Source organism: Scyliorhinus canicula, chromosome 28 (assembly GCF_902713615.1).
Source record: "Scyliorhinus canicula chromosome 28, sScyCan1.1, whole genome shotgun sequence".
NCBI lineage: Eukaryota > Metazoa > Chordata > Chondrichthyes > Carcharhiniformes > Scyliorhinidae > Scyliorhinus > Scyliorhinus canicula.
The window spans coordinates 5,376,183-5,398,961 of NC_052173.1; the positions used below are offsets into that span (position 1 = coordinate 5,376,183).

Consider the following 22,779-nt stretch of genomic DNA (forward strand, 5'->3'; position numbering starts at 1 on the left):
TCGCCATGATAAATTGTCCCTTAGTGTCAAAAGATGCACAGGTTAGGAGGATTGGCCATGCTAAATTGTCCCTTAGTGTCCAAAGATGTACAGGTTAGGTGGATTGGCCATGATAAATTGTCCCTTAGTGTCCAAAGATGTGCAGGTTAGGTGGATTGGCCATGCTAAATTGTCCCTTAGTGTCCAAAGATGTGCAGGTTAGGTGGATTGGCCGTGTTAAATTGCCGCTTAGTGTCCAAAGATGTGCAGGTTAGGTGGATTGGCCGTGTTAAATTGTCCCTTAGTGTCCAAAGATGTACAGGTTAGATGGATTGGCCATGTTAAATTGTCCCTTAGTGTCCAAAGATGTGCAGGTTAGGTGGATTGGCCATGATAAATTGTCCCTTAGTGTCCAAAGATGTACAGGTTAGGTGGATTGGCCATGATAAATTGTCCCTTAGTGTCCAAAGATGTACAGGTTAGGTGGATTGGCCATGATAAATTGTCCCTTAGTGTCCAAAGATGTACAGGTTAGGTGGATTGGCCATGATAAATTGTCCCTTAGTGTCCAAAGATGTACAGGTTAGGTGGATTGGCCGTGTTAAATTGTACCTTAGTGTCCAAAGATGTGCAGGTTAGGTGGATTGGCCATGATAAATTGTCCCTTAGTGTCCAAAGATGTACCAGGTTAGGTGGATTGGCCATGTTAAATTGCCCCTTAGTGTCCAAAGATGTGCAGGTTAGGTGGATTGGCCGTGTTAAATTGTCCCTTAGTGTCCAAAGATGTACAGGTTAGGTGGATTGGCCATGCTAAATTGTCCGTTAGTGCCCAAAGATGTACAGGTTAGGTGGATTGGCCATGCTAAATTGTTCCTTAGTGTCCAAAGATGTACAGGTTCGGTGGATTGGCCATGATAAATTGTCCCTTAGTGTCCAAAGATGTACAGGTTAGGTGGATTGGCCATGATAAATTGTCCCTTAGTGTCCAAAGATGTACAGGTTAGGTGGATTGGCCATGATAAATTGTCCCTTAGTGTCCAAAGATGTGCAGGTTAGGTGGATTGGCCATGATAAATTGTCCCTTAGTGTCAAAAGGTTAGCTGGGGTTATGGGGATCGGGTGAGGGCATGGGCCTAGGTAAGGCGCTCTTTCAGAGCCTCAGTGCCGACTCAATGGGCCAAATGGCCTCCTTCTGCACTGTAGGGATACCATGATTCTATAGCAGTACTGTGGAAGAGTAGGAACAGACTGAATATAAACCGATTCTTCTTTTCTCAGACCACAAATGAGCCTCTGGAAGATGTTGCCTACTGCTGAATCACTCCATCACCCTCTGGGAGGTTTCTTGACTGGGTTAGAGGTTGCATCAAAGATCTTTACAGATAGTACTTGATCTATGTGAACTCCTGGACTGGATTCAATGGCCTGAGGAGGCCAGGGAGGATTAGAGACGCCGTTGTTGGGAAGGAGTGGTATGGTGGAGAAGTCTAGTCCTGATGCTCCATCTAGCAATGTGATCCATATGATTTTTTTTATTCGTTCATGTGATGCTCTGCCTGCATTTATTGTCCACAAACACATTGCTGTGGGTCTGGAGTCACATGTAGGCCAGACCGGGTAAGGACGGCAGATTTCCTTCCCTAAAGGACATTAGTGTACCAGATGGGTTTTTACGACAATCGACAATGGTCATCGTTATACTTTTAATTCTAGATTTCTATTGAATTCAAATTTCACCGTCTGCAGTGGGGGGGTATCGAACCAGGTTCCCCGGAGCCTGACTCTGGCTCTCTGGCTTACTGGTCCAGTGACAAGACAGTGCCTTCCCTGTGTGAACAGGCGGCAAGGATATTGATATTCCACAGCGAGAGAAACAAGAGATAATGCTTCAGATTACCAATGACCTTTCGTCAGAATGACTGATGAAAGATTATTTGATCTGAAAGCTGAACTCTGTCCATCCCTCCGCAGATGCTTCCGGTCTTGCCGAGTGTTTCCAGCATTTTCAAAATGTTTATTTTGGATTTCTGCCATCCAATGGTATTTTGCTTTTGCGTTGACATTTGATGTGATGGCAACTCTCTGGCTGATTCTCCAACACGGTGAATCCAGATCGGACTGGCCTGGAGTCGAGAGGAATTGACGCTATGTGTAACCCTGGAGAAAGGTCATCGGGGCATAAACAAAGTCTGTCATTTTCTTTGCACATTTCCCTTTACCAGATGTAGAAGTATTGGAAATGGAGAGCAAAATGGCTGTTTGGCTGTTGTCGAGCATCATCCAATTGGGCCCTGAGTTGTTTTGCTTTTCAATTGGTGTAGGGACAGCACGGCAGCATTGTGGATAGCACAATCACTTCACAGCTCCAGGGTCCCAGGTTCGATTCCAGCTTGGGTCACTGTCTGTGCGGAGTCTGCACATCCTCCCCGTGTCTGCGTGGGTTTCCTCCGGGTGCTCCGGTTTCCTCCCACAGTCCAAAGATGTGCAAGTTAGGTGGATTGGACATGATAAATTGCCCTTAGTGTCTAAAATTGCCCTTAGTGTTGGGTGGAGTTACTGGGTTATGGGGATAGGGTGGAGGTAGATAGATAGATAGAACAGTACAGCACAGAACAGGCCCTTCGGCCTTCGATGTTGTGCCGAGCAATGATCACCCTACTTAAACCCACGTAACCCGTATACCCGTAACCCAACAATCCCCCCATTAACCTTACACTACGGGCAATTTAGCATGGCCAATCCACCTAACCCGCACATCTTTGGACTGTGGGAGGAAACCGGAGCACCCGGAGGAAACCCACGCACACACGGGGAGGACGTGCAGACTCCACACAGACAGTGACCCAGCCGGGAATCGAACCTGGGACCCTGGAGCTGTGAAGCATTGATGCTAACCACCATGCTACCGTGAGGTATTACCCTTGGGTAGGGTGCTCTTTCCAGGAGCCGGTGCAGACTCGATGGGCCGAATGGCCTCCTTCTGCACTGTAAATTCTATGATCTATGAAGGCCACAAGGTTGGGCATGTTGGCCGACTAATGGCTGGGGAGATTCCTGTGATAAAATCTCCAGGAATACATTTCATCAGAAAAATTGCTGAGAAATCTCAGCAGGCCAAACAGCATCTGTGAAGCGAGAAGGGAGTGAACATTTTGAGTCTGGATGACTCTTTGTCAAAGCCCCACGAGTCAGTCACCATGGGACACAGATGAAATGTAGTGTTGAGGTGTCCGGAGATGGGGAACGCCATTGTCCCTCTTCCCAGACAGCCAGCAGACCTTCTAGACTGGTGGCCTCAGTTTGAAGCGTTTCACAGCCACTCCCTCATGCACCATCGCACAATTCCACTTTCTCTATCCCTGCAGCACTCCCTCCGCTAACCTTTTCCTCGCGTCGCATCAACTCACCGTACAGGAAGTATCCGTATTGAGAATCTGGAGGGCCCAAGCTTGGATGTGACGGTGCTCTGATCTAGTTCCCGACTCAGGTCGGACATATTCCTGGAGGTTTCATCACATGATCTCCCGCCTTCAATTGCTGAGCTCCCCCCTTCCCCTACCCCCATATCTGAATAACAATACATGAAAGTAAATGGAAGGAAACACATACTTGACTTTAAACAGCCCTATGATTTGAGTGTGCAGTGTCGATGAGTTTAAGCTGGGAGACTTCAATCCAAGCACCATAAGTGACAGGAACATGAAGAGACCATTCAGCCCTTCCATCCTGCTCCGCCATTTAATAAGATGAAAATGAAATGAAATGAAAATCGCTTATTGTCACGAGTAGGCTTCAAATGAAGTTACTGTGAAAAGCCCCGAGTCGCCACATACCGGCGCCTGTCCGGGGAGGCTGGTACGGGAATCGAACTGTGCTGCTGGCCTGCTTTCAAAGCCAGCGATTTAGCCCAGTGTGCTAAACAGCCCCTCATGGCTGATCCAACACTGACTAATAATAATAATCTTTATTGTCACAAGCAGGCTTACATTAACACTGCAATGAAGTTACTGTGAAAAGCCCCTAGTCACCACATTCCGGCACCTGGACTCAGTCCACTGTCCTGCCTTTTTCCATACCCTTCCATTCAGAGAGTCCCTACAATGCAGAAAGTGGCCATTCAGCCCATCGAGTCAGCATTGGCCCTTTGAAAGAGCACACTACCTCGACTCACTCCTCCGCCCTATCCTTGTAACCCTGCACACTAAGGGTAATTTAGCATGGCCACTCCACCTAACCCGCACATCTTTGGACTGTGGGAGGAAACCGGAGCACCCGGAGGAAACCCACGCACACACACACGGGGAGAACGTGCAGACTCCACACAGTGACCCAGAAAGGAATCAAACCTGGGACCCTGGAGCTGTGAAATTAAATGAAACAAAATAAAATGAAAATGAAATGAAAAATCGCTTATTGTCACAAGTAGGCTTCGAATGAAGTTACTGTGAAAAGCCCCTAGTCGCCACATTCCGGCGCCTGTTCGGGGAGGCTGTTACGGGAATCGAACCGTGCTGCTGGCCTGCTTGGTCTGCTTTCAAAGCCAGCTATTTAGCCCTGTGCTAAACCAGCCCCATGAGGCAACAGTGCTAACCACTGCGCTGCCCACTCTGTGTTTATATATATATATATATATTAAGAATTCTGACCTTTTGCTAATTAACTTTAATCTGTGTCCTCTGGCACTGTCCATGGAAGCAGTTCCTTCTAATTGACCACCATGTGGGGAAGGAGCATACTGATAGCTGAATTAGAAAAGGGAATAAAAACAGAAATATTGACTAAAATCACTGTACTCTGCTCGGGAATCCATTCATTATCGTTTATTAAAGTCACTCGCTAATTAATAAGACTTGGAAGTCATTAACTGGGATTTTGGTCCTCTTTCAACGTATTGGGTGCGTTCCCTCCCCCCCCCCCCCCCTTCTGGTCTCTGCTATTCTGCACCATCTCACTGGGGGGAGTGGATTGAAGGTTTCAGAAAGCAGCAGCCGCATTATCCTTGACCGGGAGAGATTGGGGGAAGCTGAACAGAAATCAGAATGTGAAATGAATCCGTCCATTTAATGAGAGAGAGAGAGGGTGGGAGAGACATGTATTTGAATGCTTAACAGGTAGGACAAATGCCTGGGCGATTTTGTGTTTGGAAATAGCAGGTCTGTCACCTCTTTCTCATTCTGGAATGTCATCCGTGATAAGAGAGTCCCATTTGAAATCCGCACCCCCCATCCCTTTTGTTTTGTTCTGGTGCTGTTATATTTGTTGCAAAAAAAAACGGTGGGACAATAGAATTTTAAAGAAAATCACACACCCCACAATTATTTTTTTTTGTGTGTGTGTGGCTTTGCAGCATTGGACGTTTCATTCAGTGGGAAAGGTAAGTGGAAATCCGTCATCCCCTCGGCAGAACGCTCTATATGTGATTACTGATCTATTGTGAGATTGCAACACAGTGCAGTGTGTATCTATGTATATTTCAAAGCTTCAATGGGTCGCATTGCATTGCCCAGCCCCCTGTCCTCATTGTTTATTTAGAAAGAGCAGTGATGATTTTAAATCTTCGCACAGCTCAGATTTCTCAAAATTTCAATTAATAATGATTTGGAAGTGGGTGGACTGCTGTAGTCTGCATTATCATCACGTGCCAACATGACGGCTGCATGTTGAGAATGGAAAGTTAAAGAGATGCTTGTGATTTTCATTAAGCTTCCTGTTGGAATGTGCCATTGGTCAGAACTACACTGAGCGAACAGTGAAAATCACCCCCCCCCCCCCCTTCCCCAAAACAAAATCCCCTCTGACTCTTTCGAAAAATCATTTTGCACCTTTCAATGTGTCCCAGTGTCTTTCATAGAAATTCCTGGACAGATATTTGAGCCATTTAAGGTAGGTTTGAGGGGTGGGATTAAAAAAAAGACTTGCATTTCTATAGCGCCTTTCATGGCCAGCATAGCATTTTAGCAGGAGGGAAGAGAGATTGATTGATTGATTGAGGAAGGGAAGTCTTTTCATAATCTTTATTGTTAACACTGCAATGAAGTTACTGTGAAAAGCCCCTAGTCTCCACATTCCGGCGCCTGTTCGGGTCACAAAGGGAGAATTCAGAATGTCCAATTCACCTAACAGCACGTCTTTCGGGACTTGTGGGAGGAAACCGGAGCACCCGGAGGCAACCCACGCAGAAACGGGGAGAACGTGCAGACTCCGCACAGACAGTGACCCAAGCTAGGAATACTTGGGTGGCACAGTGGTTAGCACTGGGACTGCGGCGCTGAGGACCCGGGTTCGATCCCGGCCCTGTTTCACTGAGTTTGCACATGTGGGGGGGGGGGTGTGGAAACAGCTAGTGCCAGGTCCCTGAGGGTGACTGTGTCTTGGCGGCCGTCGGGGTACGCTACGTAAGCGCACTGCGGGTTGGCGTGGAGTACCCTCTCAACCAATGGGTCCGCCTTGTGGAGTCGCACGTACCTACGGAGGCAAACGGGCCCTGGAGCTGCCAGCCACGTTGGGAGCGATACCCCGGAGGAGGACTTCCTGGGGAAGGCAAAGAGACGTTCATGGGGGGTTTCGTTAGTCGCGGTGCACAGGAGCGACCGAATGGCGTGAAGGGCGTCGGGGAGGACCTCCTGCCAACGGGATGCCAGGAGATTTCTGAACCGTAGGGCCAGCTGGACGGCCCTCCAGACCGTCCCATTCTCCCTCTCCACCTGCCCGTTTCCCCGGGGGTTGTAGCTGGTCGTCCTGCTGGAGGCGATACCCCTGCTGAGCAGGAACTGATGCAGCTCATCGCTCATAAATGAGGATCCCCGGTCGCTGTGGACGTAGGCGGTGAAACCGAACAGAGCGAAGATGGTGTTGAGGGCTTTAATGATGGTGGCAGACGTCATGTCAGGGCATGGGATGGCGAAGGGGAATCTGGAATATTCATCGACCACACTGAGGAAGTACGTGTTGCGGTCGGTGGAGGGGAGGGGCCCTTTGAAGTCCAGGCTGAGGCGTTCAAAGGAGCGGGAGGCCTTCACCAGGCACGCATGGTCTGGCCGGTAGAAGTGCGGTTTACACTCCGCACAGACCTGGCAGTCTCTGGTGATAGCCCTGCCTTCCTCGATGGAGTAGGGCAGCTTGCGGGCCTTAATGAAGTGGTAAAAACGGGTAACCCCTGGGTGACAGAGATTGTCGTGTAGGGTCCGGAGTCGGTCCACTTGTGCCCTGGCACATGTACCTCGGGATAGGACATCGGGGGGCTCGTTGAGCTTACCGGGGCGATACAAAATCTCGTAGTTGTAGGTGGAGAGCTCGATCCTCCACCTCAAGATTTTATTGTTTTTGATCTTGCCCCGCTGTGTGTTGATAAACATGAAGGCAACCGACCGTTGGTCAGTGAGGAGAGTGAATCTCCTGCCGGCCAGGTAATGACTCCAATGCTGCACAGCTTCAACGATAGCTTGGGCCTCCTTTTCGACGGAGGAGTGCCGAATTTCGGAGGCATGGAGGGTGCGGGAAAAGAATACCACGGGCCTGCCTGCCTGGTTGAGGGTGGCGGCCAGAGCGACGTCTGATACATCACTCTTGACTTTGAAGGGGAGAGTCTCGTCGACCGCGTGCATCGCAGCCTTGGCGATGTTGGCCTTGATACGGTCGAAGGCCTGGTGAGCCTCGGCTGTCAGGGGGAAAACGGTCGATTGGATTAGTGGGCGGGCCTTGTCCGCGTAGTTTGGGACCCACTGGGCGTAATACGAAAAGAACCCCAGGCATCGTTTGAGGGCCTTGGGGCAGTGGGAGAGGGGGAATTCCATGAGGGGGCGCATGTGATCGGGGTCGGGCCCCAGAACTCCGTTCTGGACCACATAGCCGAGGATGGCTAAGCGGTTCGTGCTGAACACTCGCTTCTCCTTATTGTAGGTGAGGTTGAGGAGAGTGGCGGTGCAGAGAAATTTGGCAAGGTTGGCGTCGTGGTCCTCCTGGTCGTGGCCGCAGGTGGTGACGTCCAGGTGTGGGAAAGTGGCCCGCAGCCCGTACCGGTCAACCATTCGGTCCATCTCCCGATGGAAGACCGAGACCCCATTGGTGACGCCGAAGGGGACCCTAAAAAAGTGGTAAAGGCGGCCTTGTGCTTCGAACGCAGTGTATGAGCGGTCCGCCTTACGGATGGCGAGCTGGTGGTCGGCAGATTTCAGACGAGAGTAGGATGTAATCGAGGCTTTATTGCACTGAGATGTGTGGCCTCCGACAGCAGCTGCTGAAATGGCTGCTGTACGGGGAGCACACACATTTATACTCCACCTACTGGGTAGAGCCAGCAGAGCGTTTTAAAACAATTGGAAATGCTCAAGATACTGGAATTGGAGGAGTGCTGAGATCATGGGGAGGGGTTACCCCCAGGTTCCAGCGGCCTTCATTTCCAGGAGCGGGAGAGAGGGAGCCGGAGTGCAGCTTGGGAATGGGGTAGGTGCATAAATGTTTTATTTTTACCTGTATTTAAGTTGGGCGGTTGCTAAACCCGAGACACTACACTTGTAGTGTCCCCCACCCTTCCACCTCCTCTAACCTAAGGGGGTGAGTGAATATCAGGTAAGCTCTTTCTTTTCTTTTATCCGCAAGTTATAGCTTCAGATTTTCGGCGGGAGCAGTGGCCAGGGGTCTGTCGGGAAGGGCGGGAGCAGTGGCCAGGGGTCTGTCGGGAAGGGCGGGAGCAGTGGCCAGGGGTCTGTCGGGAAGGGCGGGAGCAGTGGCCAGGGGTCTGTCGGGAAGGGCGGGAGCAGTGGCCAGGGGTCTGTCGGGAAGGGCGGGAGCAGTGGCCAGGGGTCTGTCGGGAAGGGCGGGAGCAGTGGCCAGGGGTCTGTCGGGAAGGGCGGGAGCAGTGGCCAGGGGTCTGTCGGGAAGGGCGGGAGCAGTGGCCAGGGGTCTGTCGGGAAGGGCGGGAGCAGTGGCCAGGGGTCTGTCGGGAAGGGCGGGAGCAGTGGCCAGGGGTCTGTCGGGAAGGGCGGGAGCAGTGGCCAGGGGTCTGTCGGGAAGGGCGGGAGCAGTGGCCAGGGGTCTGTCGGGAAGGGCGGGAGCAGTGGCCAGGGGTCTGTCGGGAAGGGCGGGAGCAGTGGCCAGGGGTCTGTCGGGAAGGGCGGGAGCAGTGGCCAGGGGTCTGTCGGGAAGGGCGGGAGCAGTGGCCAGGGGTCTGTCGGGAAGGGCGGGAGCAGTGGCCAGGGGTCTGTCGGGAAGGGCGGGAGCAGTGGCCAGGGGTCTGTCGGGAAGGGCGGGAGCAGTGGCCAGGGGTCTGTCGGGAAGGGCGGGAGCAGTGGCCAGGGGTCTGTCGGGAAGGGCGGGAGCAGTGGCCAGGGGTCTGTCGGGAAGGGCGGGAGCAGTGGCCAGGGGTCTGTCGGGAAGGGCGGGAGCAGTGGCCAGGGGTCTGTCGGGAAGGGCGGGAGCAGTGGCCAGGGGTCTGTCGGGAAGGGCGGGAGCAGTGGCCAGGGGTCTGTCGGGAAGGGCGGGAGCAGTGGCCAGGGGTCTGTCGGGAAGGGCGGGAGCAGTGGCCAGGGGTCTGTCGGGAAGGGCGGGAGCAGTGGCCAGGGGTCTGTCGGGAAGGGCGGGAGCAGTGGCCAGGGGTCTGTCGGGAAGGGCGGGAGCAGTGGCCAGGGGTCTGTCGGGAAGGGCGGGAGCAGTGGCCAGGGGTCTGTCGGGAAGGGCGGGAGCAGTGGCCAGGGGTCTGTCGGGAAGGGCGGGAGCAGGGGTCTGTCGGGAAGGGCGGGAGCAGTGGCCAGGGGTCTGTCGGGAAGGGCGGGAGCAGTGGCCAGGGGTCTGTCGGGAAGGGCGGGAGCAGTGGCCAGGGGTCTGTCGGGAAGGGCGGGAGCAGGGGTCTGTCGGGAAGGGCGGGAGCAGTGGCCAGGGGTCTGTCGGGAAGGGCGGGAGCAGTGGCCAGGGGTCTGTCGGGAAGGGCGGGAGCAGTGGCCAGGGGTCTGTCGGGAAGGGCGGGAGCAGTGGCCAGGGGTCTGTCGGGAAGGGCGGGAGCCGTGGCCAGGGGTCTGTCGGGAAGGGCGGGAGCAGTGGCCAGGGGTCTGTCGGGAAGGGCGGGAGCCGTGGCCAGGGGTCTGTCGGGAAGGGCGGGAGCAGTGGCCAGGGGTCTGTCGGGAAGGGCGGGAGCAGTGGCCAGGGGTCTGTCGGGAAGGGCGGGAGCCGTGGCCAGGGGTCTGTCGGGAAGGTAAGTTTACCTCTTTAAAAAAACTTACCTTGAAGAGTGACATCACAGCAAAGCAGTGACCTGATTGGCTGGCAAGGAAAGTGCTCCAATTAGCAGTCGCTGGGAGAAATGTAACTCTTCATGTGTTGGTGAGTATTGTGATGGGAAGTAAAATCCTTATTCCTTTCACTTATTCATTATTTGATATTATATTTGATATTATATTTGTAATCAGTTAAAGTAAAAAGTGTAAAAATGGCAGGAGACCCCAGACCCGTGTTATGCTCCTCGTGCTCAATGTGGGAGTTCAGGGACGCGGCCGATGCCCCTGACTCCTTCATGTGCTGGAAGTGTGACCAGCTGCAGCTCCTGTTAGACCGCATGGCGGCTCTGGAGCTGCGGATAGACTCACTTTGGAGCATCCGCGATGCTGAGGAGGCCGTGGATAGCACGTTCAGTGAGTTGGTCACACCGCAGATTAGGATTGGTGATGGAGACAGGGAATGGGTGACCAAAAGGCAGAGAAAGAGCAGGAAGGCAGTGCAGGTGTCCCCTGCGGTCATCTCCCTCCAAAACAGGTATACCTTTGGATACTGTTGGGGGAGATGACTCACCAGGGGAAGGCAGTAGTAGCCAGGCTCATGGCACCGTGTCTAGCTCTGCTGCACAGAAGAGTAGGAAAAAGACTGGCAGGGCTATAGTCATAGGGGATTCAATTGTAAGGGGAGTAGACAGGCGTTTCCGTGGTCGAAAACGAGACTCCCGAATGGTATGTTGCCTCCCGAATGCACGGGTCAGGGATGTCTCCGATCGGCTGCAGGACATACTAAAGGGGGAGGGTGAACAGCCAGTTGTCGTGGTGCATATAGGCACCAACGATATAGGTTTAAAAAAAAAAAAGGATGAGGTCCAACAATCAGAATTTAGGGAGTTAGGAGATAAGTTAAAAAGTAGGACCTCAAAGGTAGTAATCTCAGGATTGCTACCAGTGCCACGGGACAGTCAGAGTAGAAATTCAAGAATAGTCAGAATGAATACGTGGCTTGAGAGATAGTGCAGGAGGGAGGGGTTCAGATTTTTGGGACATTGGAACCGGTTTTGGGGGCGGTGGGACCATTACAAATCGGATGGTCTACACCTGGGCAGGACTGGAACCAATGTACTAAGGGGTGCTTTTGCTAACACTGTTGAGGAGGTTTTGAACTAATGTGGCAGGGGGATGGGAACCAGATTAGGAAGTTAGATGTCAGTAAAGAGGCAGCAACTAAAGCCAGTAAGGTACGAGACAATAAACTCAATGTGACTAAGGGGCAGAGTAGACAGGGAAGAGATGATGAACGCAAAGGTGGCCTGAGGTGCATTTGTTTTAATGCGAGAAGTGTAGCAGGTAAGGCAGATGAATTTAGGGCTTGGATTAGTACCTGGGAATATGATATTGGTATTACTGAGACTTGGTTGAGGGAAGGGCAAGACTGGCAACTAAATATCACAGGGTATATATGCTTCAGGAGGGATAGAGAGGGAGGTAAAAGGGGTGGAGGAGTTGCATTACTGGTCAGAGATGATATCACAGCTGTGATTAAGGAGGGCACTATGGAGGATTCGAGCACTGAGGCAATATGGGTAGAGCTAAGAAATAGGAAGGGTGCAGTAACATTGTTGGGACTTTATTACAGGCCTCCCAAAAGCAAGCATGAAGTAGAGGTACAAATATGTAGACAGATTATAGAAAAATGTAGGACCAATAGGGTTGTCATGATGGGAGTTTTAACTTCCCCAACATTGAATGGGAGTCGTGTAGTGTTGGAGGCGTAGATGGAGCAGAATTTGTAAGGAGCATCCAGGAGAGTTTTTTAGAGCAGTATGTAAATAGTCCAACCCGGGAAGGGGTCATACTGGAGCTGGTATTGGGGAATGATCCCGGCCAGGTGGTTGAAGTTTCAGTCGGTGATTACTTTGGGAATAGCGATCACAATTCCATAAGTTTTAGAATACTCATGGACAAAGACGAGAGTGGTCCTAAAGGAAGAGTGCTATATTGGGGAAAGGCCAAGTATAACAAAATTTGGCAGGAGCTAGGGAATGTGGATTGGGAGCAGCTGTTTAAGGTTAAATCCACATTTGAAAAGTGGGAGTCTTTTAAGGAAAGGTTGATTAGAGTGCAGGACAAACATGTCCCTGTGAAAATGAGAGATAGAAATGGCAAGATTAGGGAACCATGGATGACGGGTGGAATTGTGAGACTAGCTAAGATGAAAAAGGAAGCATACATAAGATCAAGGCGACTCAAAACTGATGAAGCTTTGGAGAAATATCGGGAAAGTAGGACAAATCTCAAACATGCAATAAAGAGGGCTAAAAGGGGTCATGAAATATCTTTGGCTAACAGGGTTAAGGAAACTCCCAAAGCCTTTTATTCGTATGTAAGGAGCAAGAGGGTAACTAGAGAAAGGATTGGCCCACTCAAAGCCAAAAGAGGGAATTTATGCGTGGAGTCAGAGGAAATTAGTGAGATTCTTAATGTGTACTTTGCATCGGTATTCACCGAGGAGAGGGACAAGACGGATGTTGAGGCTAGGGATGGATGTTTAAATACTCTCGGTCATGTTGGCATAAGGAGGACTGGAGAATTGCTAATGTTGTCCCTTTGTTTAAGAAGGATACCAGGGATAATCCAGGGAATTATAGACCTGTGAGCTTGACGTCAGTGGTAGGCAAACTGTTGGAGAAGAAAATAGACATATCAGTGATAGGCAGCATGGTTTTGTGCAGGGAAGGTCATGTCTTACAAACCTAATCAAATTCTTTGAGGAAGTGACAAAGTTAATTGATGAGGGAAGGGCTGTAGATGTCATATACATGGACTTCAGTAAAGCGTTTGATAAAGTTTCCCATGGCAGGTTGATGGGAAAAGTGAAGTCGTATGGGGTTCAGGGTGTACTAGCTTGATTGATAAAGAACTGGCTGGGCAACAGGAGACAGAGAGTAGTAGTGGAATGGAGTGTCACAAAATGGAGAAAGGTGACTAGTGGTGTTCCACAGGGATCTGTGCTTGGACCACTGTTGTTTGTGATATACATAAATGATCTGGACGAAGGTATAGGTGGTCTGATTAGCAAGTTTGCAGATGATACTAAGATTGGTGGAGTTGCAGATAGCGAGGAGGACTGTCAGAGAATACAGCAAAATATAGATAGATTGGAGAGTTGGGCAGAGAAATGGCAGATGGAGTTCAATCCAGGCAAATGCGAGGTGATGCATTTTGGAAATTCTAATTCAAGAGCAGACTATACGGTCAATGGAAGAGTCCTGGGGAAAATTGATGTACAGAGAGATCTGGGAGTTCAGGTCCATTGTACCCTGAAGGTGGCAACGCAAGTTGATAGAGTGGTCAAGAAGGCATAAAGCATGCTTGCCTTCATCGGATGGGGTATTGAGTATAAGAGTCGGCAGGTCATGTTACAGTTGTATAGGACTTTGGTTAGGCCAGTATTTGGAATACTGAATGCAGTTCTGGTCGCCACATTACCAGAAGGATGTGGATGCTTTAGAGAGGGTGCAGAGGAGGTTCACCAGGATGTTGCCTGGCATGGGGGGTGCTAGTTATGAAGAAAGGTTGAGTAGATTAGGATTGTTTTTGTTGGAAAGACGGAGGTTGAGGGGGGGACCTGATTGAGGTCTACAAAATTGAGAGGTATGGACAGGGTGGATAGCAACAAGCTTTTTCCAAGGGTGGGGGTGTCAATTACAAGGGATCACGATTTCAAGGTGAGAGGGGGAAAGGTTGGATTGGATTGGATTTGTTTATTGTCACGTGTACCAAGGTACAGTGAAAAGTATTTTTCTGCAAGCAGCTCAACAGATCATTCAGTACATGGAAGAAAGGGAATTAAACAAAATTCAAGAAAATACAATAAAATACATGAGAATACATAATAGGGCAACACAAGATAAACAATGTAACTACATAAACATTGGCATCGGGTGAAGCATACAGGGTGTAGTGTTAATGAGGTCAGTCAATAAGAGGGTCATTTAGGAGTCTGGTGACAGTGGGGAAGAAGCTGTTTTTGAGTCTGTTCGTGCGTGTTCTCAGACTTCTGTATCTCCTGCCCGATGGAAGAAGTTGGAAGAGTGAGTAAGGGAGATGTGCGTGGAAAGTTTTTTACGCAGAGGGTGGTGGGTGCCTGGAACGCTTTGCCAGCGGAGGTGGTAGAGGCGGGCACGATAGCATCATTTAAGATGCATCTGGACAGATATATGAACGGGCGGGGAACAGAGGGAAGTAGATCCTTGGAAAATAGGCAACAGGTTTAGATAAAGGACCTGGATCGGCGCAGGCTGGGAGGGCCGAAGGGCCTGTTCCTGTGCTGTAATTTTCTTTGTTGTTTGTTGAGTTTGCAGAGATTGGGAGGAATGAGGACATGAATGAATTTGAAGATGAGCATTAGAACAGCAGGCTATGCCAGGACTTGGAGCTAACATAGGTGCATGAGTTCAGGCATGATAGGTGAATGGGACTTGGTGCGTGTTTGGTTATGAATACGAGTTTGAAATCATTGGGATCTTCTCTCTGTTTCTTTCTCTGCATGTTTTGGAGTGCCTGTTGCTGAGACAGCACGAGGGGGGAAACATCTGTTGATGGAGTTCCCTCAAGCGCCCATCCAATCTCCTTTTGAAATCATCCATTGTCTCTACTTCCAGCTCCCTCGTAGGCAGCGAGTTCCAGGTCGTTACCACTCGCTGTGTATATATAAAAAAAAGAAGCTCTTTCTCATATCTGCCACCCCCTCCCTCCCTATCTCCTACCCAAATCCTTAAATCTGTGTCTCCGCAATCCTGGGACCATCAGCCAATGGGAACATCTAAACCTGTTGGAATCTTGTTCACCTCTATCAAATCTCCCCTCAATCTCCTTCACTCCAAGGAGAACAATCCCAGCTTCTCCAACCCTAACCTTGGAGCTAAAATCCCTTCATCCCTGGAATGGTTCTGGTAAATCTCCCTCCGTACCCTCTCGAGAATCCTCACATCCTTCCTAAAGTGCAGTGAGGCTGAGAGTTTGACATGTTGTTAGAATCATAGACTTTACCGTGCAGAAGGAGGCCATTCGGCCCATTGAGTCTGCACTGGCTCTCGGAAAGAGCACCCTACTTAAGCCCACACCTCCACCCAAGCCCCGTAACCCATTAACACCACGCTTTGGACACTAAGGGACAATTTAACATGGCCAATCCACCTAGCTTGTACATCTTTGGACACTAAGGGACAATTTAGCATGGCCAATCCACCTAACCTGTACATCTTTGGACACTAAGGGGCAATTTAGCATGGCCAATCCACCTAACCTGTACATCTTTGGACACTAAGGGACAATTTAGCATGGCCAATCCACCTAACCTGCACATCTTTGGACACTAAGGGACAATTTAACATGGTCAATCCACCTAACCTGCACATCTTTGGACACTAAGGGACAATTTAACATGGCCAATCCACCTAGCTTGTACATCTTTGGACACTAAGGGACAATTTAGCATGGCCAATCCACCTAACCTGTACATCTTTGGACACTAAGGGGCAATTTAGCATGGCCAATCCATCTAACCTGTACATCTTTGGACACTAAGGGACAATTTAGCATGGCCAATCCACCTAACCTGTACATCTTTGGACACTAAGGGGCAATTTAGCATGGCCAATCCACCTAACCTGTACATCTTTGGACACTAAGGGACAATTTAGCATGGCCAATCCACCTAACCTGCACATCTTTGGACACTAAGGGACAATTTAACATGGCCAATCCACCTAACCTGCACATCTTTGGACACTAAGGGGCAATTTAACATGGCCAATCCACCTAACCTGTACATCTTTGGACACTAAGGGACAATTTAACATGGCCAATCCACCTAACCTGTACATCTTTGGACACTAAGGGACAATTTATCATGGCCAATCCACCTAACCTGTACATCTTTGGACACGAAGGGACAATTTATCATGGCCAATCCACCTAACCTGTACATCTTTGGACACTAAGGGACAATTTATCATGGCCAATCCACCTAACCTGTACATCTTTGGACACGAAGGGACAATTTAGCATGGCCAATCCACCTAACCGGCACGTCTCTGGACTGTGGGAGGAAACCGGAGCACCCGGAAGAAACCCACGCAGACACGTGCAAACTCCACACAGTCACCCAAGGCTGGAATTGAACCAGGGTTCCTGGCGCTGAGGCAGCAGTGCCAACCACTGTGCCACCCTTGCTGTTGGAACAGGTCAGGAGGAGTTTTACACAATGCCAAACTGTCATAACTGACCTGGGAATTCTTGTTGCTGACACTAAAATGGGAAAGTATTCCACTCTGCCCATCCCCCAATATGAGTGCCCTCACCTTCTGAACACAACATTCAGGAACACATTCAAACTCTTCAGCTCAGGCTTAGATTTTGATTAGGCATTCGAGATATACAAATTTAGTTGCACCGATAGAAAGTTGCCTGCAAATGGGGAGAATTAGAAGAGATTAGTTTCGCAATATTTTTCAGAGGGACAGAATGGATCAGAGGAGTGGAGCAGTGAAAGGAAGGGCTGCATTTATGTAGCAACTTTCAAGACCTTGGGAAGCCCCACTGCAGCAAATGAAGTCGTCAGGATGTGTCGTCACCGTGGCGATGTCGGAAACAGCAGCAGTTTGCGATCAGCAAACTCTCTCTGTGATGTCGACCCCTGCACTGTGTGACTTGTCTGCATTGCAAAATGAGAATTTAAACGCAGAAGACGGCAGGGAGGACGGCCCTGTTATTCAAAATAGTGCAGTCGGATCCTTCACGGACCTCATCCGAAAGATTTCACCTCCGTCAGCACAGCGTTTTCCTCATGCTGCGCTGGAGTTGCAGCCTAGATTTGGTTTACCAGACTGATTCAGGGAAGGTGGGGCTGACGTACGAGGAGAGATTGAATCGGTTAGGATTGTATTCACTGGAGTTCAGAAGAATGAGGGGGGAATCACATAGAAACCTAATAAAATTCTAACAGGACTGGACAAGGGTAGATGCAGGAAGGATGTTCCCGATGGTGTGGGGGGGGGGGGGGGGGGGGGGTGGCTGTCCAGAACCAGGGGTCACACTCTGAGGATACGGGGGAGACCATTTCGGACAGAGATGAGGAGAAATTTCTTCTCCCAGAGAGTGGTCGGCCTGTGGAATTCATTACCACAGGAAGTAGTTGAGGCCAAAACATTATGTTTTCAAGAAGCAGTTAGACATAGCACTTCTGGGCGGCATGGAGGTGCAGTGGGTTAGCCCTGCTGACTCACAGCACCGAGGTCCCAGGTTCGATCCCGGCTCTGGGTCACTGTCCGTGTGGAGTTTGCACATTCTCCCCGTGTTTGCGTGGGTTTCGCCCCCACAACTCAAAGAAGTGCAGGGTAGGTGGATTGGCCCTTAATTGGGGGATAAAGAATTGGGTACTCTAAATTTAAAAAAAAAGATATAGCGCTGAGGGCAAAGGGGAAAATGGGATTGGGTTATTGAGTTGGATGATCAGCCATGATCATAATGAATGGTAAAGCAGGCTCGAAGGGCCGAATGGCCTCCTGCTCCTGTTGTGCTCGAATCTCCTGGAGTTGGCATTGAACCCTGAACCTTCTGACTCTGAGGCAAGAGTGCAGTCCACCGAGCCGTGACTATTTTTGGAATGCTGGTGAAGTAGGGAACATGCTGCTGGTGAGAACTATCTCCCTACAAGGCTCAGAGTAAGATTAGAAATCAAATATATAACAAAATTGTGGTATTTACCACAGACTCACTAACCGAGGGGAAATACATATACGGATCAGGGAGATCTGAGCAGGAATAACAAAATTGTTGTTGAAAGAGGTTTTTAATTACCTCTTTATTGACCTAGAGGTCACCCTGTTGGGAGTTTTCTATAGGCCACCTAATAGTTCTAGGGATGTAGAGGAAAGGATGGCGAAGATGATTCTGGAAAAGAGCGAAAGTAACAGGGTAGTTGTTATGGGAGACTTTAACTTTCCAAATATTGACTGGAAAAGATATAGTTCGAGTACATTAGATGGGTCATTCTTTGTACAATGTGTGCAGGAGGGTTTCCTGACACAATATGTTGACAGGCCAACAAGAGGCGAGGCCACATTGGATTTGGTTTTGGGTAATGAACCAGGCCAGGTGTTAGATCTGGAGGTAGGTGAGCACTTTGGAAACAGTGACCACAATTCGGTGACCTTTACGTTAGTGATGGAAAGGGATAAGTATACCCCGCAGGGCAAGAGTTATAGCTGGGGGAAGGGCAATTATGATGCCATTAGACATGACTTAGGATGTGTTGGTTGGAGAAGTAGGCTGCAAGGGTTGGGCACACTGGATATGTGGAGCTTGTTCAAGGAACAGCTATTGCATGTTCTTGATAAGTACGTACCAGTCAGGCAGGGAGGAAGGGGTCGAGCGAGGGAACCGTGGTTTACCAAAGAAGTGGAATCTCTTGTTAAGAGGAAGAAGGAGGCCTATGTGAAGATGAGGCATGAAGTTTCAGTTGGGGCGCTTGATAGTTACAAGGAAGCGAGGAAGGATCTAAAGAGAGAGCTGAGACGAGCAAGGAGGGGACATGAGAAGTCTTTGGCAGGTAGGATCAAGGAAAACCCAAAAGCTTTCTATAGGTATGTCAGGAATAAAAGAATGACTAGGGTAAGAGTAGGGCCAGTCAAGGACAGTGGTGGAAAGTTGTGTGTGGAGGCTGAGGAGATAAGCGAGATACTAAATGAATACTTTTCGTCAGTATTCACTCAAGAAAAAGATAATATTGTGGAGGAGAATGCTGAGACCCAGGCTATTAGAATAGATGGCATTGAGGTGCGTAGGGAAGAAGTGTTGGCAATTCTGGACAAGGTGAAAATAGATAAGTCCCCGGGGCCGGATGGGATTTATCCTAGGATTCTCTGGGAAGCCAGGGAAGAGATTGCTGAGCCTTTGGCTTTGATTTTTAGGTCATCATTGGCTACAGGAATAGTGCCAGAGGACTGGAGGATAGCAAATGTGGTCCCTTTGTTCAAGAAGGGGAGTAGAGATAACCCCGGTAACTATAGGCCGGTGAGCCTAACGTCTGTGGTGGGTAAAGTCTTGGAGAGGATTATAAAAGATACGATTTATAATCATCTAGATAGGAATAATATGATTAGGGACAGTCAGCATGGTTTTGTGAAGGGTAGGTCATGCCTCACAAACCTTATCGAGTTCTTTGAGAAGGTGACTGAACAGGTAGACGAGGGTAGAGCAGTTGATGTGGTGTATATGGATTTCAGTAAAGCGTTTGATAAGGTTCCCCACGGTCGGCTATTGCAAAAAATACGAAGGCTGGGGATTGAGGGTGATTTAGAGATGTGGATCAGAAATTGGCTAGTTGAAAGAAGACAGAGAGTGGTAGTTGATGGGAAATGTTCAGAATGGAGTTCAGTTACGAGTGGCGTACCACAAGGATCTGTTCTGGGGCCGTTGCTGTTTGTCATTTTTATAAATGACCTAGAGGAGGGCGCAGAAGGATGGGTGAGTAAATTTGCAGACGACACTAAAGTCGGTGGAGTTGTAGACAGTGCGGAAGGATGTTGCAGGTTACAGAGGGACATAGATAAGCTGCAGAGCTGGGCTGAGAGGTGGCAAATGGAGTTTAATGTGGAGAAGTGTGAGGTGATTCACTTTGGAAAGAATAACAGAAATGTGGAATATTTGGCTAATGGTAAAATTCTTGGCAGTGTGGATGAGCAGAGGGATCTCGGTGTCCATGTACATAGATCCCTGAAAGTTGCCACCCAGGTTGATAGGGTTGTGAAGAAGGCCTATGGTGTGTTGGCTTTTATTGGTAGAGGGATTGAGTTCCGGAGCCATGAGGTCATGTTGCAGTTGTACAAAACTCTAGTACGGCCGCATTTGGAGTATTGCGTACAGTTCTGGTCGCCTCATTATAGGAAGGACGTGGAAGCTTTGGAACGGGTGCAGAGGAGATTTACCAGGATGTTGCCTGGTATGGAGGGAAAATCTTATGAGGAAAGGCTGATGGACTTGAGGTTGTTTTCGTTAGAGAGAAGAAGGTTAAGAGGTGACTTAATAGAGGCATACAAAATGATCAGAGGGTTAGATAGGGTGGACAGCGAGAGCCTTCTCCCGCGGATGGAGGTGGCTAGCACGAGGGGACATAGCCTTAAATTGAGGGGTAATAGATATAGGACAGAGGTCAGAGGTGGGTTTTTTACGCAAAGAGTGGTGAGGCCGTGGAATGCCCTACCTGCAACAGTAGTGAACTCGCCAACATTGAGGGCATTTAAAAATTTATTGGATAAGCATATGGATGATAAGGGCATAGTGTAGGTTAGATGGCCTTTAGATTTTTTTTCCATGTCGGTGCAACATCGAGGGCCGAAGGGCCTGTACTGCGCTGTATCGTTCTATGTTCTATGTCTCCGCAGGAGAAGCTCTCCCACAATCGCCGGGAGAGGGCCCAGACTGGCGAAGGGGTGCCGGACAGAAGAATCCTCACCACCTTTTGAGGAACGGGCCCTGGAGGTGACAGGGGTGGCCGAGGACCGAGCAGTCACCAATGTGGAGGTCGGCGCACTCCGCAGAGGTGAGTATCCCCTAGGCCCCACCCGGATGGACCGTCACACATCAGTTTTACCAAACTGACTGATCCAACCCTCCCGCTGACCACGTATTCATTGCCCTGCAGGTCCTGCAGCCGACGGCACTGGCCCATCCGGGGCGGCCCGCTCCCCTGCCTCCCATGAGACCACCTCGGAGGATGCCACATTCAATGCGTCTCCACCAGCGCAGCGACGCACACCTCGGTGGGCTACGTTATTGGTCAGGCTTCTGGGGCTCAATCTGCTGAGCAGTGCACAGCTGCTGATGTACATCAGGTGGAGGCAGGAACCCCCAGGCTGGACAGCAGTCAGAGGGCTGCTGGGTTCCAGGAGCCAGCTGGGCCCCAGCCTGATGCTGAGCCTCTGGAACAGGGTTACCCGGAGCTGATGGAGATGATCGGAAGCAGCCAGGACATTCCGAGGTCAGCGTCACTCCAGCAGGTCCATAGCCGATTGGAGGATTCCTGTGCTGTAGTTTTTCTTCATGAACTTGTGGATCAGACAGTATTTGTACAAAATTCTCCATGTTGAGTTTAAGAATTGGCAAGTCATGTTGCAGCTGTATAGAACCTTGGTTAGGCCACACTTGGAGTATATTGTTCAATTCTGGTCGCCACACTACCAGAAGGATGTGGAGGCTTTAGAGAGGGTGCAGAAGAGATTTACCAGGATGTTGCCTGGTATGGAGGGCATTAGCTATGAGGAGAGGTTGGATAAACTCGGTTTGTTCTCACTGGAACGACGGAGGTTGAGGGGTGACCTGATAGAGGTCTACAAAATTATGAGGGGCATAGACAGGGTGATAGTCAGAGGCTTTTTTCCAGGGTGGAGGGGTCAATTACTAGGGGGCATAGGTTTAAGGTGCGAGGGGCAAGGTTTAGAGTAGATGTACGAGGCAAGTTTTGTACACAGAGGGTAGTGGGTGCCTGGAATTCGCTGCCGGAGGAGGTGGTGGAAGCAGGGACGATAGTGACGTTTAAGGGGCATCTTGACAAATACATGAATAGAATGGGAATAGAGGGATACGGACCCCGGAAGTGTAGAGATTTTAGTTTAGACGGGCAGCATGGTCGGCACGGGCTTGGAGGGCCGAAGGGCCTGTTCCTGTGCTGTACTTTTCTTTGTTCTATGTTCTCTATCTTCACACACATGCTTACTTTTTTTTCCCTTTCGGGAATAGTGGGGAAGTATTCCCAGGATGATTATCAGCCCGTTGAACCACGTTATCAACGCATATCTGTGACCGACAAGTCCTGGCGTTGGACTTGAACCCACAGCTTCTGATCCAGAGGGGAGATGTGGGACTCTACCCACTGCACCACAAGACCCCCCTTTCAGCATGTGATAAATAGATTGGGCAGAATCTACACGAGCTGTAGAGGGAGCGAGCTCCAGGAGTACAATTGCCTTTTCTAATCCCTTTAGCCCTTTCTTATCCGTATTCTCTTATCTACATATTTTGTATATGTGTATAAAATACATTCATACTGCTCAGCTTGCCACAGGGAATAGCCAACAAATGTTGTTTGGCAGTGGTCTCTGACCTGCATAGTTTGGTTGTTGGAGGCAAATTTGATTGTGGCCTTCAAAAAGAAATTGGAAAAAATATTGGGTAAAGAGTAGGGGAGTGGGGCTGGCTGCGTTGCTCTTGAAGAGGGCCAGCACAGCCTTGAGGGGTGGGAAGGCCTCCTTTTTGCTGGGACCATTTCTGGGTCTATGCGATCTAACGAGAAAGGTTTTAGAACCATAGAAAAATACAGCACAGAACAGGCCCTTCGGCCCACGATGTTGTGCCGAATCTTTATCTTCGATTAATCATAGATTATCATAGAGAATCCACAGTGCAGAAGGAGGCCACTCGGCCCATCGAGTCTGCACCAGCTCTTGGAAAGAGCAGCCTACCCAAGGTCAACAACTCCACCCTATCCCCATAACCCAGTAACCCCACCCAACACTAAGGGCAATTTATCATG

At 49.8% G+C, this 22,779-nt stretch overlaps 1 protein-coding gene across 1 annotated transcript in view; it reads left to right on the forward strand.

The window, feature by feature from the left end:
- Positions 1 to 4,932: 4,932 nt before the first annotated feature.
- Positions 4,933 to 22,779, forward strand: part of LOC119958083 (beta-1,4 N-acetylgalactosaminyltransferase 1-like) — a 161,707-nt gene continuing 143,860 nt past the window's right edge. Inside the window, exon 1 of the mRNA XM_038786310.1 lies at positions 4,933 to 5,090. Within this exon, the coding sequence (XP_038642238.1) occupies positions 5,080 to 5,090 (11 nt within the window). The 5' untranslated portion in view covers positions 4,933 to 5,079. The remainder of the gene's footprint in view (positions 5,091 to 22,779) is intronic.